The 23,642-nt window shown below is 65.1% G+C and overlaps 2 protein-coding genes across 2 annotated transcripts; one reads left to right on the top strand and one right to left on the bottom strand.

Moving 5' to 3' along the window:
• The first annotated feature begins 487 nt into the window (after window positions 1-487).
• Window positions 488-1,968, top strand: LEP (leptin). Its single transcript, XM_069882297.1, has 2 exons — window positions 488-625; window positions 1,633-1,968. The coding sequence occupies exons 1-2, from the start codon at window positions 488-490 to the stop codon at window positions 1,966-1,968; spliced, it is 474 nt and encodes a 157-aa protein (XP_069738398.1).
• A 2,282-nt stretch (window positions 1,969-4,250) lies between these two features.
• On the bottom strand, window positions 4,251-19,584 carry RBM28 (RNA binding motif protein 28). Its single transcript, XM_069882319.1, is given in 21 exon segments — window positions 4,251-4,451; window positions 5,385-5,481; window positions 6,758-6,987; window positions 7,193-7,267; window positions 7,982-8,121; window positions 8,523-8,545; window positions 10,004-10,129; window positions 10,217-10,280; window positions 12,619-12,669; window positions 12,672-12,753; window positions 14,307-14,377; window positions 14,479-14,588; window positions 15,203-15,287; window positions 15,839-16,002; window positions 16,083-16,302; window positions 16,440-16,496; window positions 16,598-16,690; window positions 16,801-16,876; window positions 17,678-17,775; window positions 17,870-18,022; window positions 19,417-19,584. Coding segments are annotated over 21 exon segments (2,262 nt in total). The 5' UTR covers window positions 19,547-19,584; the 3' UTR covers window positions 4,251-4,334.
• Window positions 19,585-23,642: the final 4,058 nt, after the last annotated feature.

The following is a 23,642-nucleotide window of genomic DNA, read 5'->3' as shown; positions in this document are numbered from 1 at the left end:
ATGGGATGGGGATGGAGATGGGATGGGATGGGATGGGATGGGATGGGATGGGATGGGATGGGATGGGATGGGATGGGATGGGATGGGATGGGATGGGATGGAGATGGAGATTGGGATGGAGACAAGATGGAAATGGGGATGGAGATGGGGTGGGATTGGGATGGAGATGGGGATGGGATGGGATGGGAATTGGAATGGAGATGGAGACTGGGATACGATGGGATGGAAATGGGATGGGTAGAATGGAGATAGGAGCGGAGATGGGATGGGGACGGAGATGAGGATGGAGATGGGGAAAGAGATGGGATGAGATGGAGACTGGGATGGGATGGGGAACGGGATTGAGATGGGGATGGTGGCAGAGATGGGAGTGGAGGTGGAGATGGGATGGAGATGATGAGATGGGATGGAGACGGGGATGAAGCAGGGAGGGGGCGGCGCTGCCCCCAGCGCCGGGTGAGGGGGTGTTGGGGTGCAGCCCCCCAGGATGCGGCGCCCCGGCCTGTGGGGGCTCCTGTGGCTCTGGGTGCCCGTGGCCACCGCGCGGCCCCTGCGCCCCGAGAAGGTGCAGGCGGATACCAGGAACCTCACCCGCACCCTCAGCGCCCGCATCCAGCTCCTGCAGGTTTGGGGGGACCCCAGGGACACCCCCGGGGGGCAGGGGGGGGTCCCCATGGCGTGGCGGGATGAGGGGGGCCCCACATCCCAGTTTTGGGGATCCCTATAGCTCAATGGGACAGGGGGGTCCCCAAGGACTGGGCTGCGTACAATGAGGGGAGGGTCCTAGGGATTACCCACTCCCCAGTTTTGGGGTCCCAAAGGGGGTCCCCCATGTCAGGGTGGGATGGGAGGAGTCCCCACTCCCCAGTTTTGGGGTCCTAAGCGGGGTCCCCATGTCTGGGTGGGATAGTGGGGTCCTCACTCCCCAGTTTTGGGGTCCTAAGCAGGGTCCCCCATGTCTGGATGTGATAAGGGGTCCCCACTCCCCAGTTTTGGGGTCCTAAGCGGGGTCCCCCATGTCAGGGTGGTATAAGGGGTCCCCACTCCCCAGTTTTGGGGTCCCCCCCATGTCTGGGTGGGATGGGGGTGTTCCCACACCCCAGTTTTGGGGACCCCCTGGCTGACTGGGATAGAGGGGGTCCCCAAGGACGGGGATGGGCTGGATGGGGGGGTCCCGGGGGTCTCACCCATGTCTGGCTGGGACAGGAGGGGTTCCCCACACCCCAGTTTTGGGGTCCCAAGGGGGTTCCCCATGTCTGGGTGGGATGGGGGGGTCCCCATTCCCCAGTTTTAGGGTCCCAAGGGGGGGGTTCCCCATGTCTGGGTGGGATAGGGGGTCCCAACACCCCAGTTTCGGGGTCCCAAGGGGGGGTTCCCCATGTCTGGGTGGGATGGGGGGGTGTCTCCATTCCCCAGTTTTATGGGCCCAAGGGGGGGTCCCCACACCCCAGTTTTGGGGTCCCCCTGGCTGAGTGGGATGGGGGGGTCCCCAAGGACTGGGATGGGCTGGATGGGGGGGGGGTCTCACCCATGCCTGGCTGGGACAGGGTTGGGGGGTTCCCCACACTCCAGCTTTGGGGTTCGGGGGGTCCCCAATGCAGGTGCCCCCCCTGACCCCCCCCGTCCCCGCAGCTGTCGCCGCCGCTGCCGGGGGGTGCGGGGGCCAGCGAGGGGCTGGGGGCCAGCGAGGGTCTGGGGGCGCTGGCCCAGCGGCTGCAGGGGCTGCAGAGCCTCCTGCCCTCGGGCCACCTGCCCCTGGCCCAGGTGGCCAACGACCTGGAGAACCTGCGCAGCCTCCTGGCCCTGCTGGTCACCAGCCTGGGCTGCGGGGACCCCCCGCACCCCCAAACCGCCCCCCCGGCCCTGCGAGAAGAAGCCCCCCACACGGCCGCCCGCCTGGCCCTGAGCAGCCTGAGCCTCTGCCTCGAGGCCATCGCCCAGCGCCTCGAGGGCACCCCAAAATGCTAGGGGACAGTGGGGGGGGACAGGGGATGGAGGGGACCCCAAAATGCTAGGGGACATGGTGGGGACAGGGGATGGAGGGGACACCAAAATGCTAGGGGACATGGGGGGGACAGGAGCTCAAGGGGACCCCTAAATGCTAGGGGACATGGTGGGGACAGGGGATGGAGGGGACCCCAAAATGCTAGGGGACAGTGGGGGGACAGGGGCTGGAGGGGACCCCAAAATGCTAGGGGACATGGGGGGGATAGGGGATGGAGGGGACCCCAAAATGCTAGGGGACAGGGGATGGAGGGGACCCCCAAATGCTAGGGGACATGGGGGGACAGGGGCTCAAAGGGATCCCAAAATGCTAGGGGACAGCGGGGACATGGCAGGGGGACAGGGGCTGGAGGGGACCCCCAAATGCTAGGGGACATGGGGGGGACAGGAGCTCAAGGGGACCCCAAAATGCTAGGGGACAGTGGTGACATGGGGGGGACAGGGGCTGGAGGGGACCCCAAAATGCTAGGGGACATGGGGGGGACAGGGGATGGAGGGGACCCCAAAATGCTAGGGGACATGGGGGGGGGGACAGGGGATGGAGGGGACCCCAAAATGCTAGGGGACATGGGGGGGACAGGGGATGGAGGGGACCCCAAAATGCTAGGGGACGTGGGGGGGGGGGACAGGGGCTGGAGGGGACCCCAAAATGCTAGGGGACGTGGGGGGGGGGGACAGGGGCTGGAGGGGACCCCAAAATGCTAGGGGACATGGGGGGGACAGGGGATGGAGGGGACCCCAAAATGCTAGGGGACATGGAGGGGGACAGGGGATGGAGGGGACCCCAAAATGCTAGGGGACATGGGGGGGGACAGGGGCTGGAGGGGACCCCAAAATGCTAGGGGACGTGGGGGGGACAGGAGCTCAAGGGGACCCCAAAATGCTTGGGGACAGTGGTGACATGGGGGGGACAGGGGCTGGAGGGGACCCCCAAATGCTAGGGGACAGCAGGGACATGGCGGGGGACAGGGGCTGGAGGGGACCCCCAAATGCTATGGGACAGCAGGGGGACAGGGGCTCAAAGGGACCCCAAAATGCTAGGGGACATGGGGGGGACAGGGGATGGAGGGGACCCCAAAATGCTAGGGGACAGCAGGGACATGGAGGGGGACAGGGGCTGGAGGGGACCCCCAAATGCTACGGGACAGCAGGGGGACAGGGGCTCAAAGGGACCCCAAAATGCTAGGGGACATCGTGGGGACAGGAGCTCAAGGGGACCCCAAAATGCTTGGGGACAGTGGGGGGACAGGGGCTGGAGGGGACCCCCAAATGCTAGGGGACAGCAGGGACATGGCGGGGGACAGGGGCTGGAGGGGACCCCCAAATGCTATGGGACAGCAGGGGGACGGGGGCTCAAAGGGACCCCAAAATGCTAGGGGACATCGTGGGGACAGGAGCTCAAGGGGACCCCAAAATGCTTGGGGACAGTGGGGGGACAGGGGCTGGAGGGGACCCCAAAATGCTAGGGGACATGGGGGGGGGACACACTGGGGTGACATTGGAATGAGGGGAGGGGACAGCAGGGGACACCTGAGCCTTGTGGGAGCCTCGAGCTGGGAGGGGACACGGGGGGACACGGGGGGCCCCCCCTTTGGCCCCCGATCGCTCTCATCGTTGTCGTTAATCGCTATTTATTTCCCCCTCGTTACTGGAAAATAAAGCGCCTTTTCCAGCCCCCCCGGGCTGCGAGGTTCCCTGCCCCCCAATACCCCCCAGGGACCCCCCCAATTCCCCCTCCCCGGGGGGGTCCCCCAGCCCGTGCCCCCCAATGCCTCCCACCCCCCAAGCTATGGGGCAGGGGGCTCAGGAACCCCCCAAACTGTGGGGTTCACCCCCACCCCCCCAAAAAAGCTGTGAGGCAGGGGGTTCAGGCACCCTCGAAGCCGTGGGGCTCGGGGACCCCCCAAAACTGTGAGGCAGGGGGTTCAGGCCCCCCCGAAGCCGTGGGGCTAGGGGACCCCCCAAAACTGTGAGGCAGGGGGTTCAGGGCCCCCCCCCGAAGCCATGGGGCACGGAGCCCCCCACAAGTCGTGGGGCGCGAGGTTCAGGACCCCCCCAAAGCTGTGGGGTGGGGGGGTTCAGGCCCCCCCGAAGCTGCAAGCGACGCCGAGAGCAGGATTTGCACCCCAAAACCGCTTTTGATATAAAATATATTCCCATATATCACTGCCCCCCACCCAGGGGGGTCCTGGTGATTGGGGGGGGCTCCCCCTGCCCCCCAACTCTGCCCCCAAGGGTCCCAATACCCCCCCAGACCCCTGGGAGAGGAGGAGGAAGATGGGGGCACCCCCAGATCCTGGAGGGGGGCACTGGAGGTCCGGGGGGGGGTCTCAGTCCTCGAACCATTTGCTCCTCTTGGTGGGGGGGCCCTCGGTGCCCCCCAAGATTCGCCGCTTGTAGCGCTCCACCAGCTCGCTGAACCGCGCCTCCGCGGCCCCCCGACGCGCCTGGGGGGCAAAAACGGGGTGAGGGGGGCCCTGCACCCCCAAAACCGAGCAGGGGGGAGACCAGGGGGGCCCTGCACCCCCAGAACTGAACAGGGCGGAGACCAGGGGGGCCCTGAACCCCCAGAATGGAGGAGGGCTGAGATGGGGGGATCCCTGAACCCTAGAATTGAGGTGGTAGAGATGGGGGGGTCCCTGAACCCCTAGAATCGAGGGGGACTGAGGTGGGGAGGGTCCCCTGCACCCCCAGGATTGAAGGAGGCTGATATACGGGAGGTCCCTGAACCCCTAGAATTGAGGGAGGGCTGAGTTGGGGGGTCCCTGAACCCCTAGAATTGAGGGAGGGCTGAGTTGGGGGGGTCCCTGAACCCCTAGAATTGAGGGGGACCAAGATGGGGAGGGTCCCTGAACCCCTAGAATCGAGGAGGGCTTGAGATGGGGAGATCCCTGCACCCCTAAAATTGAGGGGGCTAAGATGGGGGGGTCCCCTGCACCTCTAGAATCGAGGGGGCTAAGATGGGGGCGTCCCCTGCACCTCTAGAATCGAGGATGTCTGAGATGGGGGGTCCCTGAACCCCTAGAATTGAGGGAGCTGAGATGGGGGGTCCCTGAACCCCTAGAATCGAGGAGGGGCCGCAATGGGGAGGGTCCCTGAACCCCCAGAATGGAGGAGGGCTGAGATGGGGGGATCCCTGAACCCTAGAATTGAGGTGGTAGAGATGGGGGGGTCCCTGAACCCCTAGAATCGAGGGGGGTTGAGATGGGGGGGGTCCCTGAACCCCTAGAATCGAGGGAGCTGAGATGGGGGGGTCTCTGAACGCCTAGAATCGAGGAGGGGCTGAGATGGTGGTATCCCTGCACCCCTAGAATTGAGGGGGGCAGAGATGAGGGTCCTGGAGCGTCCCAGGAAGACGGGGTGCAGGGATGGGACCCCACCTTTTTGGGGGGCGCCGGGCGCCGCTCCTTCCGCTTCGGCTGCCCCTTCGCCGGCTTCTTGGGGGGGGGCGGCTTCACCTTCCCCTTGTCGCGCTTCCTGGAAAAAGGGGGGGCACCCATGGGCCAGGAACCCCCCCCCAGCGGGGACGGGGGGCAGAAAGGGGGGGCACCCCCGTTTCGGGGAGGGGGAGGAAGGCAGGGAACCCACTGGGGCCAGGAGCCCCCCAAGTGCTGGGGGGGGAAAGGGGGGGCCCCACATGGAGTTGGGGGGGGGGGCAGAAGGGGGGGGCCATGCCGAGGGGTGGGGGGCAGAGTTGGGGGGTGAGAAGTTGGGGGGCAGGGGGTCCATATCGAGGGGTGGGGGAGTCAGAATTGGGGGGCTGGGGGGGTCAGAAATTGGGGGTAGGGGGCCTATAATGAGGGGTGGGGGTCAGAATTGGGGGGCTGGGGGGGTCAGAAAGGGGGATTCAGAAGTTGGGGGGCAGGGGGTCCGTATCGAGGGGTGGGGGAGTCAGAATTGGGGGGCTGGGGGGGTCAGAAATTGGGGGGTAGGGGGCCTATAATGAGGGGTGGGGGTCAGAATTGGGGGGCTGGGAGGGTCAGAAGGGGGGATTCAGAAGTTGGGGGGCAGGAGGCCCGTATCGAGGGGTGGGGGTCAGAATTGGGGGGCTGGGGGGGTCAGAAGGGGGGCTCAGAAGTTGGGGGGCAGGGGGTCTGTATTGAGGGGGATGGGGGTGTCATAACTGGGGGGCTGTGGGGGTCAGAAATTGGGGGGTAGGGGGCCCATAATGAAGGGTGGGGGTCAGAATTGGGGGGGCTGGGGGGTTAGAATGGAGGATCAAAAGGGGGGGTCAGAAGTTGGGGGGTGGGGGGTCTGTATTGTGGGGTGGGGGTCAGAATTGGGGTGCAGCCCCCGTACCTGATCTTGGGGCCATGGTGGGGGTGCAGGGGCAGAAAAGGGGGGGATCGGGGGGGGTCAGAATTTGGGGTGCAGCCCCCGTACCTGATCTTGGGGCCGCAGTGGGAGGGCAGGGGCAGAAGAGGGGGTTCAGGGGGGGTCAGAATTTGGGGTGCAGCCCCCGTACCTGATCTTGGGGCCATGGTGGGAGGGCAGGGGCAGAAGGGGGGGGTCAGAATTTGGGGTGCAGCCCCCGTACCTGATCTTGGGGCCGCGGTGGGAGGGCAGGGGCAGAAGGGGGGGGTCAGAATTTGGGGTGCAGCCCCCGTACCTGATCTTGGGGCCGCGGTGGGAGGGCAGGGGCAGAAGGGGGGGGTCAGAATTTGGGGTGCAGCCCCCGTACCTGATCTTGGGGCCGCGGTGGGAGGGCAGGGGCAGAAGGGGGGGGTCAGAATTTGGGGTGCAGCCCCCGTACCTGATCTTGGGGCCGCGGTGGGAGGGCAGGGGCAGCACCTTCCTCCTCGAGGAGCCGTCGGGCAGCAGGACTCGCTCCGGCTGGGCCGTGCGGAACCCGCTCCAGGGGGTGTCGGGGGGGGCCGGGGGGGCCCCCACGGGGGCTGCGGGGGGGCCGGGCGGCTGCTGGGACTGGGGGGGCTGCGGGGGGGCCCCGGGCTGGGGGGGCTTCGGCTTCAGCTTCAGCTTCAGCTGCGGGAGAGATGGGTTAGAGGGGGGAAAGGAGGGGGGACAAGGGGGGATGAAGTGGGGGGACAAAGGGGGTTGGGGGGGGAAAGGGGGGGAGGGGAAAAAGGGGGGGGAGGAAAAAAGGGGGGGAGGAAAAAAGGCGGGGGAGGAAAAAGGGGGGGAGGAAAAAGAGGGGGGGCACAAAATTGGGGTGCAGGGGGGGCCGTACCAGGCTGCGCTGCGCCCGCTGCTCCTTGATGCGGAGCTTGCGTCGGTCCTCGAGCGAGAACTCCACGATGGGGCGCTGGGGGGGGGCAGCGATGAGGGGAGGGGGCACCCCCAAACCCCAGGCAGCACCCCCAAACCCCAGGCAGCACCCCCAAACCCCAGGCAGCACCCCCAGGGCAGAGGCACCCCAAACCAAATGGGGGGGGCACCACCAGGAAGGACTTGGCTGGGGGGAACAGGGTGGGGGGGGGCACCCCAGGGCTATGGGGGGGACATGGGGGGACCCCAGGACAATGGGGGGGGGACATAGGGGGGTGATGGGGGGACCCCAGGGCAATGGGGGGGGGCACAGAGGGTGATGGGGGGACCCCAGGGCAATGGGGGGGGGACATAGGGGGTGATGGGGGGACCCCAGGGCAATGGGGGGGACACGAGGGGTGATGGGGGGGACCCCATGTCATGTTGGGGGTGCCCAGGGTGTTCGGGAGCACGAGGGGGACCCCAGGGGGACACGGGGGGACCCTGAGGGGACCTCACGTCACATTGGGGGGCTCCCAGGGTACTGGGGGACACGCGGGACCCCAGAGCGACATGGGGGGACCCCAAAGGGACCTGGGGGGTCTTCGTGTTATGTTGGGGGGCTCCCAGGGTGTTGGGGAGGGGACCCCTGGGGTGAAGGGGAGCAACTGGGGGACCCCAGGGGGGAACCCCAGGGCGCTGAGGGGACCTGGGGGGCCACGGGGGGGGCCCCCCCGGGTGTTGGGGGGCGCGGGGTCCCCCCAATCCCCACCTTGTCGGCCCCGAAGAGGTCGGGGTTGTTGTTGAGGGCGCGCAGGGCGGCGAGAGCCTCGGCGGGAGCCCCCAATTCCACGAAGGCGAAGCCCAGCGACGGCCCCTGCCCGCGCTGCTCCCGCATCACCCGGCACTGCGGGAAAAGGGGGGGTCACAGGGGCACCCCGAAACCTGAACAGCACCCCAAAACCGCCCCCGGACCCCAAAACTGACCCAGAACCCCAAAACTGACCCAGAACCCCCAGACCAGCCAGGGATCCCTGCCCGCGCTGCTCCCGCATCACCCGGCACTGTGGGAAAAGGGGGGTCACAGGGGCACCCCGAAACCCGACCGGCACCCCAAAACCACCCTGGGACCCCAAAACTGCCCTGGGACCCCAAAACTGAGCTGAGACCCCAAAACCAGCCAGGGATCCCTGCCCGCGCTGCTCCCGCATCACCCGGCACTGCGGGAAAAGGGGGTCACCGTGGGCACCCCGAAACCTGACCGGCACCCCAAAACTGCCCCAGGACCCCAAAACTGACCCAGGACCCCCAAATCAGCCAGGGATCCCTGCCCGCACTGCTCCCGCATCACCCGGCACTGCGGGAAAAGGGGGTCACCCAGGGCACCCCGAAACCCAGCCGGCACCCCAAAACCGCCCCGGGACCCCGAAATCTGCCCTGAGACCCCAGAACTGGCCTCGGACCCCAAAACTGCCCTGGGACCCCAAAACCAGCCAGGGATCCCTGCCCGTGCTGCTCCCGCATCACCCGGCACTGTGGGAAAAGGGGGTCACCCCGGGCACCCCAAAACCCAGCTGGCACCCCAAAACTGCCCTGGGACCCCAAAACTGAGCTAAGACCCCCCCCAAACTGCCTCGGGATCCCCAAACCAGCCCCAGCCCTTCTCTCTGCATGACCCGGCACTGGGGGGAACACGGGGACCCCCTGGGCACCCCAAAACCCACTGGGCACCCCAAAACCGCCCTGGCACCCAAGCAGAGTCAGGAGCCTAGAGAGGACAGAGGGACACGGGGTTGGGGGGGGGGACCCCACCTCCCCTGCACCCCCAAATCGAACCCACAGAGAGGGGACATGGGGGACACGAGGCGGGGGACACGGAGGGGGCACCCCACCTCCTCTGCACCCCAAAATCAAGCTTAGAGTGGATACAGGGGGGGCACGGGGGGGACATGGGGTGACACAAGGAGATATGGAGAACGTAGAGAATATTGGGGGGGGACACGGGGACATAAAGGACATGGGGGTGACACGGGTGACACAGGGGGGTCCCCCACCTCCTCTGCACCCCAAAATCAACCCCAGAGTGGACACGGCAGGGGGGTTAGGGGGTGCTGGGGAGGGACACGGGGGGATACAGGGTGATGGGGGAGGGACGTGGGGTGATAGGGGAGGGACGCAAGGGGACACGGGGGGACAGAGGGGGGTGTTGGGGGGCCCTCCATCTCCTCTGCACCCCAAAATCAAGCCCGGAGTGGACACAGGAGGGAATATGAGGTGACGAGGAGGGACACGGAAAGAATATGGGGTGATGGGGAGGGGTGCAGGGGGATACAGGGCGATAGGGGGGGGACGCAAGGGGACACGGGGCACAGGGGGGACAGAGGGGGGTGTCAGGGGGGCCCCCCCACCTCCTTGAGGTGCAGCGGGGCCCCCACCTCCTCTGCACCCCAAAATCAACACTGAAGTGGACACAGGGGGTGTAGATGACATGGGGTGACACAGAGAGGTGTGGAGAGCATAGATGATTTGGGGGGGGGGTCAGGGGGACATAAAGGACATGGGGGTGACACGAGGGGGACCCCACTTCCTCTGCACCCCAAAATCAACCCCGGAGTGGACACCGGGGTGGGGAATATGAGGCGATGAGGAGGGACGTAGAAGGAATACAGGGTGACGGGGAAGGAAATGGGGTGATAGGGGAGGGACGGGAGAGGGCACAGGGTGGGGGGACAGGGAGGGGTTTTGGGGGGGCCCCCCACCTCCTTGACGTGCAGGGGGGGCCCCCCCGGCGGGCAGGCGGCGCAGCAGGCGGCGCAGGGCGGCGCTGTCGACGCGCTTGGGGAGGTTGTGCACGCAGAGCCGGGTGGGCGACACGAAAATGTTGGGGTCCCGCAGCTTCTGGTGCTTCAGCTCCTCGAACTGAGGGGAAAGGGGGGGGCGGGAGGGGGTCAGGGACCCCCCCAAAGGTGGGGTTCGGGAGCCCCCCCCAGCCCCCCGACGCTCACCCCGGGCTCGCTTGGCCATGTCGGCGGCGCTGACGCCCTCCGCAGCCTTCGTGCCGGCTCGGATCACTGCAGGGGGGGGGAAAAAAGGGGGGTACGGGGGGGTTAGGGGGGAAAATAGGGGGTGTAGAGGGGAAAACAATGGGGTATGAGGGGAAGAAATGGGGGTACGGGGGGGTTAGGGGGGAAAATAGGGGGTGTAGAGGGGAAAAAAATGGGGTATGAGGGGAAGAAATGGGGGTACGGGGGGGTTAGGGGGAAAAATAGGGGGGTGTGGGGGGAAAAAATGGGGTATGAGGGGAAGAAATGGGGGTACAGGGGGGTTAGGGGGGAAAATAGGGGGCGTAGAGGGGAAAACAATGGGGTATGAAGGGAAGAAATGGGGGGTACGGGGGGGTTAGGGGGGAAAATAAGGGTGGTGGGGGGAAAAAAATGGGGTATGAGGGGAAGAAATGGGGGTACGGGGGGGTTAGGGGGGAAAATAGGGGGGTGTAGAGGGGAAAAAAATGGAGTATGAGGGAAGAAATGGGGGTACAGGGGGGTTAGGGGGGAAAATAGGGGGTGTAGAGGGGAAAACAATGGGGTATGAGGGGAAGAAATGGGGGTACGGGGGGGTTAGGGGGGAAAATAGGGGATGTAGAGGGGAAAACAATGGGGTATGAGGGGAAGAAATGGGGGTACAGGGGGGTTGGGGGGCAAATAGGGGCTGTGGGGGGAAAAAGAGGGTATGGAGGGAAAAAATGGGGGTACGGGGGTGTTGAGGGGACAAATAGGGGGTGTAGAGGGGGAAATAAAGGTTTCGGATGCAGATTTGGGGGTTCAGGGGGTTCGGGGTGCAGGTTTGGGGGGGTTTCAGGTGCAGGTTTGGGGTTTTGGGGGGGTTCGGGGTGCAGGTTTGGGGGTTCAGGGGGGCTTGGGGTGCTCTCACGCCCCTCCCGGGCCAAGTGCAGGTTTTGGGTTTCGGGGGGGTTCGGGGTGCAGGTTTGGGGGGGTTTTCAGGTGCAGGTTTGGGGTTTCGGGGTGCAGGTTTGGGGGTTTCAGGGGGGTTCGGGGTGCAGGTTTGGGGTTCCTGGGAGGTTTCAGGTGCAGGTTTGGGGGTTCGGGGGGGTTCAGGTGCAGGTTGGGGGTTCAGGGGGAGTTCAGGTGCAGGTTTGGGGGTTCAGGGGGGGTTTGGGGGTCCACTCACGCCCCTCCCGGGCCAGGTGCAGGTTGGGGGTTCGGGGGGGTTCGGGGTGCAGGTTTGGGGGTTCAGGGCGAGTTTCAGGTGCAGGTTTGGGGGTTCGGGGGCATTTCAGGTGCAGGTTTGGGGTTTTGGGGGGGTTCAGGTGTAGGTTTGGGGGTTCGGGGTGCAAGTTTGGGGGTTCATTGGGGTTCGGGGGTGCACTCACGCCCCTCCCGGGCCAGGTGCAGGTTTGGGGTTGTAGGGGGGTCGGGGTGCAGGTTTGGGGGTTCAGGGGGGGTTTCAGATGCAGGTTTGGGTTTCGGGGTGCAGGTTTGGGGGTTCAGGGGGGTTTGGGGGTGCACTCACGCCCCTCACGGGCCAGGTGCAGGTTTGGGGTTTTAGGGGGGTTTCAGGTGCAGGTTTGGGGTTCAGGGGAGTTTCAGGTGCAGGTTTGGGGTTCGGGGACGTTTCAGGTGCAGGTTTGGGGTTTCGGGGGGGTTCAGGTGCAGGTTTGGGGGTTTGGGGGGGTTCAGGTGCAGGTTTGGGGTTCGGGGTGCAGGTTTAGGGGTTCGGGGGCGTTTCAGGTGCAGGTTTGGGGTTTCGGGGGGGTTCAGGTGCAGGTTTGGGGGTTCGGGGGGGTTCAGGTGCAGGTTTGGGAGTTCGGGGTGCAGGTTTGGGGATTGGGGGGGTGTTTCAGGTGCAGGTTTGGGGGTTCAGGGGGGTTTGGGGGTACACTCATGCCCCTCACAGGCCAGGTGCAGGTTTGGGGTTTTAGGGTGGTTTCAGGTGCAGGTTTGGGGTTCAGGGCGAGTTTCAGGTGCAGGTTTGGGGGTTCGGGGGCGTTTCAGGTGCAGGTTTGGGGTTTTGGGGGGGTTCAGGTGCAGGTTTGGGGTTCGGGGTGCAAGTTTGGGGGTTCAATGGGATTCGGGGTGCACTCACGCCCCTCCCGGGCCAGTGCAGGTTTGGGGTTTTAGGGGGTTTCAGGTGCAGGTTTCGGGTTTGGGGGGTTTCAGGGTGCAGGTTTGGGGGTTCGGGGTGCAGGTTTGGGGGTTCGGGGGGGGTTTGGGGGTGCACTCACGCCCCTCGCGGGCCAGGTGCGGGTTTTGGGGGGGTTTCAGGTGCAGGTTTGGGGGTTTGGGGGGGTTTCAGGGTGCAGGTTTGGGGTTTTAGGGGGGTTTCAGGGTGCAGGTTTGGGGGGTTCGGGGTGCAGGTTTGGGGGTTCATTGGGTTTGGGGGTGCACTCACGCCCCTCGCGGGCCAGGTGCAGGTTGCGGGTGCCTGTGGGCGCGGGCGCCCCTCTTTCCGCAGCCGCTGAGCCTCCTCCCTGGTCACGGCCGCGTCCACCCGCAGCCGGCGCCCCGAAACACGCAGCCCCGCGCCCTGGGGGGGGACACGGGCCTTAGTGCCCCCCCAACACCCCTTATTGCCCCCCCAGGACCCCTTATTGCCCCCCAGGACCCCTTAGTGCCCCCCCAGGACCCCTTAGTGCCCTCCCAGGATCCCTTCTTGCCCCCCCCAGGATCCCTTGTTGCCCCAGGTGGGGTCCCTGTCACCTGAGGGTCCCTTGTTGCCCCCAACGGTCCCTTGTTGCCCCTCCCCAAAGATCCCTTGTTGCCCCAGGGGGTCCCTTATTGCCCCCGAGGACCCCCTGTCAGGCTGGGGGGGTAACTTTCTTGCCCCAGTGGGTCCCTTATTAACCCCCCAAGGGGACCCTTGTTGCCCCTCTCCAAAGACCCTTTGATGCCCAAGGAGGTCCCTTAGTGCCCCCCGTGCTCCCCTGTTGCCCCTGGGAGGTCCCTTATTGCCCCCCCAAGTTCCCTTGTTGCCCCAGGTGGGGTCCCTGCCACCTCTGAGGATCCCTTGTTGTCCCCTATGGTCCCTTATCGCCCCTAAAGGTCCCTTTTGGCCCCTCCCCAAAAATCCTTTGTTGCCCCAGGGGGTCCCTTGTTGCCCCTCAAGATCCTTTATTGCCCTAGGGGGTCCCTTATTGCCCCAAGGGTCCTTTATTCCTCCTTGACACGTCCCTGTCACCCCTGCGGGTCCCTTATTGCCCCCTGTGGTCCCTTATTGCCCCATGGGGGGGTGTCCCTGTCTCCCTGAGGGGGGTCCCTTATTGCCCCCTACGGACCTTTATTGCCCCATTGGGGTGGCCCCATCACCCCCGGGGTTCCCTTTTTGCCCCAGGGAGGTCCCTTATTGCCCCCCCCCAAGCTATCTTACTACCCCCAAGGATCCCGGTCACCTCTGGGGGTCCCCTAATTGCCCCAGGGAGGTCCCAGTCACCCCAGGGGGTCCCTTTTTACCCTGGGGGGGTCCTCATCAGCCCAGGGGGTCCCTTATTGCCCCAGGGGGGCTCCTTATTGCCCCCCCAAAGCTATCTTATTGCCCCCCAGGGTCCTTTATTGCACCCCTGACAGGTCCCTGTCACGTCTGGGGGCACTTATTGCCCCAGGGGGAGGTCCCAGTCACCCCAGGGGGTCCATTATTGCCCCAGGGGGGTCCCTTTTTACCTTGGGGGGGTCCTCATCACCCCAGGGGGTCACTTATTGCCCCAGAGAGGCTCCTTATTGCCCCCCCAAAGCTATCTTATTACCCCCCAGGGTCCTTTACTGTCCCCCTGACAAGTCCCAGTCACCTCTGGGGGTCCCCTAATTGCCCCAGGGGGAGGTCCCAGTCACCCCAGGGGGTCCATTATTGCCCCAGGGGGGTCACTTTTTAGCTTGGGGTGGTCCTCATCAGCCCAGGGGGTCCCTTATTGCCCCAGAGAGGCTCCTTATTGCCCCCCCAAAACTATCTTATTGCCCCCCAGGGTCCTTTATTGCCCCCCTGACAAGTCCCAGTCACCCCAGGGGGTCTGTTATTGCCCCAGGAGGGTCTGTTATTGCCCTGGCGGGTCTGTTATTGCCCCAGGGGGGTCCCTTTTTGCCCCCCACCTCCGGGTCCTGTGCCGCTCGCAGACACTCCTGCGCCGCCTCCCGCGTGCGGAACTGAGCAAAGGCGCAACCTTTTGGGGGGGGCACAAAAAAAAGGGGGGGATCTGAGTAATAGGGGGGGCTGCACAGCAGTACCTGCCCCCCCCTCCTCTCCCCCCGGGCCCCCCCGTACCCTTGGGGTGCTCGGTCTCGGGGTGCAGCACCACGCGGACGTAGCTGAGCGCCCCGAATCGCTCCAGCGCCGCCCCCAGCTCCTCCTCCTCCGTCTCAAAGGAGAGATTCCTGCGGGGGGGGGGGGGAAAGGGGGGGTCAGGGGGAGCAGCCCCCCCTCCCCATATCGCCCCCCCACCCCAAAATCCCCCTTTTTTCAGTGCCCCCCCCTCCCCAGCACCCCCTTTTCCCATTACTCCCCCCCTCAGTGTCCACTCTCTCTGACTGGAGTGGTTCTTGCTGGGGGGACTAACCCGGGGGGGGTGGTTTGTGGGGTTTTGGGGGGTCTCGGGGGGTCAGGGGGAGCAGTCCCCCCTCCCCATATCACCACCCCCCACCCCAAAATCCCCCTTTTTCAGTGCCCCCCCCTCCGCAGAACCCCATTTTCCCACTGCCCTCTCTCCAGTGTCCCCCCCTCTGTTTTGAATGACAGGTTTTGGGGGGGTGATAGTTTGGGGGTGCAGCCCCCCCAAAAACAGGGAGGAGAATTTGGGGTGTTTTGGGGGGGTCTGTGGGGTGCACCCCCTCAGAAGGGGGTGTTTGGGGGGTCCATGGGGTGCAGCCACCCCACAAAGGGGTGTTTTGGGGGGGCTCCATGGGGTGCAGCCCCCGCAAAAGGGGGGTCAGGGGGTCCATGAGGTGCAGCCCCCCTAAAAGGGGGTGTTTTGGGGTGCCCCCCCCCTCACCGGATGAAGAGTGTTCGCCCCTCCCCGACGTCAGACGGTCGCTGACCCCCCCGCGTCCTCGGCTGCTTGTGGGGCGCAGCCCCCCCTGAAAACAACGGAGCCGTGGGGCAGAGAGACCCCCCCCAACCCACAGAGACCCCCCCATACCCATAGGGACCCACACAGACACCCCCAAAACACAGAGACCGCCCCCCAACCCACACAGACCCCTCCCCGACCCACAGAGACCCCCCCAGGACCCACAGAGACACCCCCCCAAAACGCAAAGACCCCCCCCCAAAACGCAAAGACCCCCCCCGACCCACACAGACACCCCCAAAACACAGAGACCGCCCCCCCGACCCACACAGACACCCCCATACCCATAGAGACCCCCCCCGACCCACACAGACACCCCCAAAACACAGAGACCGCCCCCCCGACCCACACAGACCCCCCCCATATCCATAGAGGCCCCCCCCGACCCCCACAGACACCCCCAAAACAGAGACTGTACCCCCGACCCACAGAGACCCCCCCAGGACCCACAGAGACCCCCCTAGACTCACACAGACACCCCCCCGACACACAGAGACCCCCCCAAAACACAGACCCCCCCCCCAGGACCCACAGAGACACCCCCAAAGCAGAACAAACCTTCTTCTTCCTCATTCTCTTCCTCATCTTCATCCTCTTCCTCTTCTTCCTCCTCATCTTCTTTTTCCTTCTCCTCTTCTTCCTCCTCCTCCTCCTCGCTCTCAGCCTCTTCCTCCTCCTTTTCCTCCTCCTCTTCCTCCCTGCTCTTCCTCCCCTCCCCAGCCCTGCGATGTTGGGGGGCAGTGTTGGGGGGGGGGCGCAGAGAGGGGGGTCCCCACCCCAGACTCAGCCCCCCCTTCCTCACCGGCCTCGCAGTGGTGGAGCCTTCATCTTCGGCTTCATCTTCATCTTCACCTTCACCTTCCCAGCGGCCTTTTCCTTCTCTTTTTCCTTTTCTTCTCTTTCTTCTTCCTTCTCCTCTTCCTCCTCTTCCTCTTCTTCCTCTTCCTCCCCCTCCCCTTCCTTCTCCTCCTCTTCTTTTTCTTTCTCCTTCTCCTCCTCTTCCTCACCCTCTCCACCTTTCCCTTTGGGACAGGATGGGGACAGATGGACACGGTGGGGAGGGACAGACGGACACGGGGGGAGGACAGTCACCCCCAAACCCCGCCCCACACCCCATGGGGGGCACCCCAAAACCCCCCTTTGCCCCCCAACTCCTCACCCTGCGTCGCTTTGAACTTGTCCTTGGCCACAGCCCAGTCGACAGCCACCGGGCGCCCTGGGTTGGGGGGGGACACAGTGAAAGGGGGTTTGGGGGGGACACTAGCGGCCCCCTCCTCACCCAGGGCCCCCCCCAAACCCGCAGGGGCCCCCCCAAACCTTTGATCTCCTTCAGGTTGAGCCCCCGCAGCGCCCGGGCCGCCTCGGGCACGTTTTTCATCTGCACGAAGGCGAAGCCTCGCATCTTCCCATCTGGAAAAGGGAAAAGCTGCTCTGCACCCCAAAAACGGGGCTGGGGGAGAGTTTGGGGGTGCCCTCCCCCCCAAAAAAAATGATCCCCTGGGTGGGGGGCAGGGGCTCACCAGGCTTTTTGGGGATGTTCACCTCCAGGACGGAGCCGAACGGGGAGAAGAGAGCCCTCAGCTCGGCCTCGGAGCACTGGGAGCGGAGACGGGGGTCAGGGGGGCCACGAGCACCCCAGATACCACGGGGACCCCCCCGACCCTCCCCCAGGGACCCCCCGAGCCCACCCGGATCCAAACGGGACCCCCTGAGCCCCCCTAGATCCCACAGGGAGCTTCCCAAGACCCCCCCCCCGCCCAGGATTCAACTGAGACCCCCCCGAGCTCCCCCACAGCCCCCCTTCATCCCCCCCCCGACCCCGGAGCACCCCAAGACTGCAATCCCAGTGCCCTCGGCCCCCCCCCTCCAAATCCCAGCCCCCTTGCCCCCCCCAAATGCTCCCAGCCCCCCCAGCCCCCACTCCCAGTTCCCCCAGCCCCCCAAAATGCCCCCAGTGTGCCCCCTCAAGTCCCAGCCCCCCAGACCCAGGCCCTACCCCCCCCAATGCCCTCAGACCCCAGTCCCAGCACCCCGAGACACCTCAGCCCCCCCAGACCCAGGTCCTGCCCCCCCCAAATGCTCTCAGACCCCAGTCCCAGCACCCTGAGACCCCTCAGCCCCCCCAGACCCAGGTCCTGCCCCCCCCAAACGCCCTCAGACCCCAGTCCCAGCACCCCGAGACCCCTCAGCCCCCCCAGATCCCAGTCTCAGCCCCCCCAGACCCAGGTCCTGCCCCCCCCCAATGCTCTCAGACTCCAATCCCAGTACCCCGAGACCCCCCAGCCCCCACTCCCCGCACCTACAGCCCCTTCCCACCCCTGTTCCTGGCCCCCCAAAAGCCTCCACACCCCATCTCTGGCCCCCCAAAACCCCTGAGCCTCCCCCCGACCCCCCCACCTTGAAGCTGAGGTTGCGCACGATCAGCCGAGCTTTCTTGGACGCCCCCCGAGGCTTTTTGGGCTTTGGGGGGGCCGCCGCGGCGGCTTCGGGGGAACCTGGGGAGGACGAATTGGGGTTTGGGGACACCCTATCCCCCCCCACCTAAAGCGCTGGGAGAGGGGCTGGGGTCCCCCCCAAGCTCCGACTCACCCTGCTTGGGGGCCCCCCCATTCCGTAGCCGGGGGCGGGCGAGCGCGAGGGTGAGGGGGCGTCCGCCGAGGGCTGGGGGGGCACCGAGGGCCCGCGCCGCGTCCTCGGCCAGAGAGAAGGTGACGTAGCCGAAGCCGCGGCACCGCGACGTGCCTGGGGGGTACAGGGGGGGCATGTGGGTACCCCAAAACCCGATACCGGCCCCCAGGACCCCCCCCTGCGCAGCACGAAGCCCCCAGAGCCGCCCACGACAACGAGAACGCCCCCCCCGACCCCAAAATCCGACCCCAAAAAACAGGTGCCAGCTCCCAAACTCCCCCCCCAGCGTGACCTGAGACCCCCAGAGTCCCCAAATCCCCCAAATCCTGCCCCAGGGACCCCAAATCCCGCTCCCAGCACCCCCGAACCACCCACATCCCACCTCAGTGACCCCCACACCTCCTAAATCCCACCCCAGCACCCCCAAACCCCCTAAATCCCACCCCAGCACCCCCAAATCCCCTAAATCCCACCCCAGCACCCCCAAATCCCCTAAATCCCGCTCCCAGAGCTCCCAAGCCCCCCAAACCCTGCTCCCAGCACCCCTAAGCCCCCCAAATCCCAATCTCAGCACCCCCAAGCCCCCACATCCCGCTTCTAGCGCCCATAAACCCCCCCAAATCCCAATCCCAGCACCACCAAACCCCCATATCCCACTCCCAGCGCCCCGATAACCCTCAAATCTCCCTCCCAGCGCCCCAATAACCCCCATATCCCACTCCTACATCCCAATAACCCCCACATTCCGCTCCCAGCCCCCAACACCCCCCATAGCCCTCACCCAACACCCTGATAACCCCCATATCCCCCTGCCAACCCCTCGACACCCGCAATATCCCGCTCCCAGCCCCCCGATACCCCCCATATCCAGCTCCCAGCCCCCCAATTCCCACTCCCAGCCCCCCGATACCCCCAATTCCCGCTCCCAGCGCCCCCAAGCCCCCCAATTCCCGCTCTCAGCCCCCCAATTCCCACTCCCCCCACCCCTAAGCCCCCCAATTCCCGCTCCCAGCCCCCCGATACCCCCCAATTCCCGCTCCCCGCACCCCCAAGCCCCCCAGTTCCCGCTCTCAGCCCTCTGATACCCCCCAATTCCCACTCTCAGCCCTCCGATACCCCCCAATTCCTGCTCCAAGCCCCCCATTCTCGCTCCCCACGCCTCTAAGCCCCCCAATTCCCACTCTCAGCCCCCCGATACCCGCTCCCCGCACCCCTAAGCCCCCCAATTCCCGCTCCCAGCACCCCCAAGCCCCCCAATTCCCGCTCTCAGCCCCCCGATACCCCCCAATTCCCGCTCCCAGCCCCTCAATTCCCGCTCCCAGCACCCCCAAGCCCCCCAATTCCCGCTCCCAGCGCCCCGATACCCCCCAATTCCCACTCTCAGCCCCCCAATTCCCACTCCCAGCACCCCCAAGCCCCCCAATTCCCGCTCCCAGCACCCCCAAGCCCCCCAATTCCCGCTCTCAGCCCCCCGATACCCCCCAATTCCCGCTCCCCGCGCCCCCCACCCTTCTCGGTGACCACGAAGCAGCGCCGCAAGGGCCCGAAGCCGCCGAAGAGGCCCTCGAGCTGGGCGGCGGTGGAGGCGGCGGGCAGGCCCCGCACCAGCACCGTGCGGCCCTCGCTGCGCGCCGCCATCTTGGCCGGGAGGGGAAGGACGGGAGCGAGAGGACGGGGCAGAGCGTCGACGGCGCGCGCCAGCGCCCCCACCTAGCGGCGCAAGCGGGAATTGCGGCGCTGGAGGACCGGAAAGAAAGGAGAGAGAGGGGGTGCGCAGGGCAGAGCGGCGACTGCGAGCGCCAGCGCCCCCGCAGCGGCGAAAACGGGAACTGCAGGGCTGGAGGACCCGAGGGGAGCTGGGGAGGGTGGGGGTCCCAGTCAATGGGGGGAAGGGGCTCGGGGGGGTCCCAGGTGAATGGGGGGACTCGGGGGGGGTCCCAGGTGAATGAGGGGGGCTCGGAGGGGGTCCCAGGGCTCGGAGAGGGGAGCTCGGGGGTCCCAGATAAAGAGGGGGGAGGTCAAGTCAAAGGGGGAGGATGGAGGGGTCTGGGGTCCCAGGTCAATGGCGGGGGGGGGTCAGGCTCCTCCTTGGGTGACACCGGCTCAGTGTCCCCTCCCACTGCTGTCACCCCCCCCCCAAAGGGTGCTGGGACCCCCCACCTCCCCCCCCACACACACACTCTTGGGGTCCCCCCACCCCCCCAAACTGCCCGGGGTTGGGGACCCCCATATCCCCCCAGTTCACCTGTTTCGGGGTCCCCCCCATAAGGCGAAGCTGCTTCTCGCTGGGTGCAACTGGGGTGCCCTGTCCCCACTGTCCCCCCCGTCCCCAAGCTGCTCCTGCGGCCACCGGGGTCCCCCCACCCCCTCTGCCCAACTTTTGGGCCCCCCCACCCCCCAACTCACCTATTTTGGGGTCCCCCCCAAGGCTGCTCCTCACTGGGTGCAGACGGGGTGTCCCCACTGTCCCCGTGCTGCTTTTAGGGCCCCCCCAGACTCACCTTCCGGCGTCCCCCCCCAAGACTCACACTTGGGGTCCCCCCCCAGACTCACCTTTCGGGGTCCCCCCCAGGCTCAGCTTTGGGGTCCCCCCCGGCGCTCGGGGCCCCCCGCGGATCCTTTTTGGGGTAAGGGCTTCCTGACGCTGCCGGGAGGAACAGCAAGCCCAGACCGCAAAAAGAGCCGAGAGGGACAGGGACGGGGGGACGGGGGGGGGACAGGGACCCCCGGGGGGGCTGGGGGGGCTCAGCTGCACCCCCAGAGGTGACCCTGCCCGGGATATGGGGGTCCTGGGTGACGCTGGGGACATCGGAGCTGTGTGGGGAGAGGGGACACCAGTCAGATTGAGGGGGACACAAGGGGGGGGACGTGGGAGAGAAGGGGGGACATGAGGGACAGAGGGATGGGGACAGAGGACAGAGGGATTGGGACACGGGGACATGGGACAGGGCTGGGGACACAGGACACACGTGAGGGGCTGGGGACAAGGGACAGAGGGATGAGGACACAGGTGAGGGGCTGGGGACAAGGGACAGGGGGATGGGGACACAGGTGAGGGGCTGGGGACAAGGGACAGAGGGATGGGGACGCAGGTGAGGGGCTGGGGACAAGGGACAGAGGGATGTGGACAGAGGTGAGGGGCTGGGGACAAGGGACAGGGGGATGGGGACAGAGGGCTGGGGACAAGGGACAGAGGGATGGGGACAGAGATGCTCCAGGTGTCGGCTCCCGAGCTCCCGTCCCTCCAGCTGGGTCCCCAGAGCTGCTGCTGAGGTCTCGGCGCGGTGGCCGGTGGCGTTGGGACCTCCAGGCCTCCTGGTGTCTGGAGGGGACAACAGGGACAAGGGCTCCCGGGGCCACCGCAGGGCAGGCAGGCTCCACACCGGCTCCTGTCGGAACCGGAGGTGAGGTGGCACCAACCCTGCTGCAGCGCAGGGGGCCCTGCTCCATCCCACGTCACCAGCTCCACCCCACAGCCCCAGCTCCATCCCATCAGCTCCATCTCAACATCTCCATCTCCATCTGATCCCATCGTCTCCATCCCACCATCTCCATCTCCATCCTGCATCTCCATCTCCATCTCATCATCTCCATCCCATTGTCTCCATCCCATCATCTCCATCTCCATCCTGCATCCCCATCTCCATCTCATCATCTCCATCCCATCATCTCCATCTCCATCCCATTGTCTCCATCCTGCATCTCCATCTCCATCCCATCGTCTCCATCCCATCATCTCCATCTCCATCCTATCATCTCCATCTTCATCCCATCATCTCCATCCCATCATCTCCATCTCCATCTCCATCTCCATCTCCATCCCATCATCTCCATCCTGCATCCCCATCTCCATCCCATTGTCTCCATACCATCATCTCCATCTCCATCTCATCATCTCCATCCCACAGCCCTGTCTCTATCCCATCATCTCCATCCCATCATCTCCATCCCACAGCCCTGTCTCCATCCATCATCTCCATCCCATCATCTCCATCCCACAGCCCTGTCTCCATCCCATCATCTCCATCCCATCATCTCCATCCCATCATCTCCATCCCACAGCCCCATCTCCATCCCATCATCTCCATCCCATCATCTCCATCCCATCATCTCCATCTCCATCCCATTGTCTCCATCCTGCATCTCCATCTCCATCCCATCGTCTCCATCCCATCATCTCCATCTCCATCCTATCATCTCCATCTTCATCCCATCATCTCCATCCATCATCTCCATCTCCATCTCCATCCCATCATCTCCATCCTGCATCCCCATCTCCATCCCATTGTCTCCATACCATCATCTCCATCTCCATCTCATCATCTCCATCCCACAGCCCTGTCTCTATCCCATCATCTCCATCCCATCATCTCCATCCCACAGCCCTGTCTCCATCCCATCATCTCCATCCCATCATCTCCATCCCACAGCCCTGTCTCCATCCCATCATCTCCATCCCATCATCTCCATCCCATCATCTCCATCCCACAGCCCCATCTCCATCCATCATCTCCATCCCATCATCTCCATCCCACAGACCCGTCTCCATCCCATCCTCTCAACTCCAGATCCCCATCTCCATGATCCGAAGATCTGGTGGGTCTCTTCTCCCCTTGCCCGGTGGGGCCAGAATGGACAACCACGTGGTGGCCACCTCTGGGATCTTCTTGGCCACCACCAGCTCCTGCTGGGAAACGCTTTGTCCGTCCTTGTCCGAGGGGACGGAAGGGGGTGGAGGGGACTGAGACGGAGGAGGAGACGGAGTGTAAGGAGATGGATGGAGACAGAAGGGATGGAGGTGGTGGAGATGACAGAGGTGACAGAGATGGATGGAGGGGATGGAGATGGACAGAGATTGGTGGAGGGGACAGAAGGGATGGAGGGATGGAGGAGATGGAGAGGATAGAGGGGATGGAGATGGATGGAGGTCATGGAGAGGACAGGAGACTGAGATGGACAGAGGTGATGGAGGTGACCGAGATGGATCAATGGGACAGAGATGGGTGGAGGACATGGAGATGGAAGGAGGGGACAGAGATGGGTGGAGGACATGGAGGTGGATGGAGGGGATGGAGATGGACAGAGGGGACAGAGATGGACAGAGGGGATGGAGATGGGTGGAGGGAATGGGGATGGACAGTGGGGATGGAGATGAATGGAGGGGACGGAGATGGACGGAGATGGATGGAGGAGATGAGATGGATGGAGATGGATGGACGGAGGGGATGGAGATGGACAGAGGTGGATGGATGGGACGGAGATGGATGGAGGACATGGAGATGGACAGAGGGAACAGAGGGGATGGATAGGATGGAGATGGATGGAGGGGATGGAGATGGATGGAGGGGATGGAGATGGGACGGAGGGGACCGCAATGGACAGAGAGGATGGAGATGGATGGAGGTCATGGAGAGGACAAGGGACTGAGACGGACAGAGGGGATGGAGGTGGCTGAGATGGATGGATGGGATGGAGATGGACTGAGGGGATGGAGATGGAGATGGATGGAGGGGATGGAGATGATGGAGGGGATGGAGAGGGATGGATGAGACAGCGATGGATGGATGGGATGGAGATGGACAGAGGGGACAGAGATGGACAGAGGGGACAGAGATGGACAGAGGGGATGGAGATGGGTGGAGGGAATGGGGATGGACAGTGAGGATGGAGATGAATGGAGGGGACGGAGATGGACGGAGATGGATGGAGGAGATGGAGATGGATGGAGATGGAT

This window comes from Phaenicophaeus curvirostris, unplaced genomic scaffold (genome assembly GCF_032191515.1).
Source record: "Phaenicophaeus curvirostris isolate KB17595 unplaced genomic scaffold, BPBGC_Pcur_1.0 scaffold_115, whole genome shotgun sequence".
Classification (NCBI taxonomy): Eukaryota; Metazoa; Chordata; class Aves; order Cuculiformes; family Cuculidae; genus Phaenicophaeus; species Phaenicophaeus curvirostris.
The sequence above is the reverse complement of the archived record's forward strand: the minus strand, read 5'-3'. Positions and strand labels throughout refer to the sequence as shown.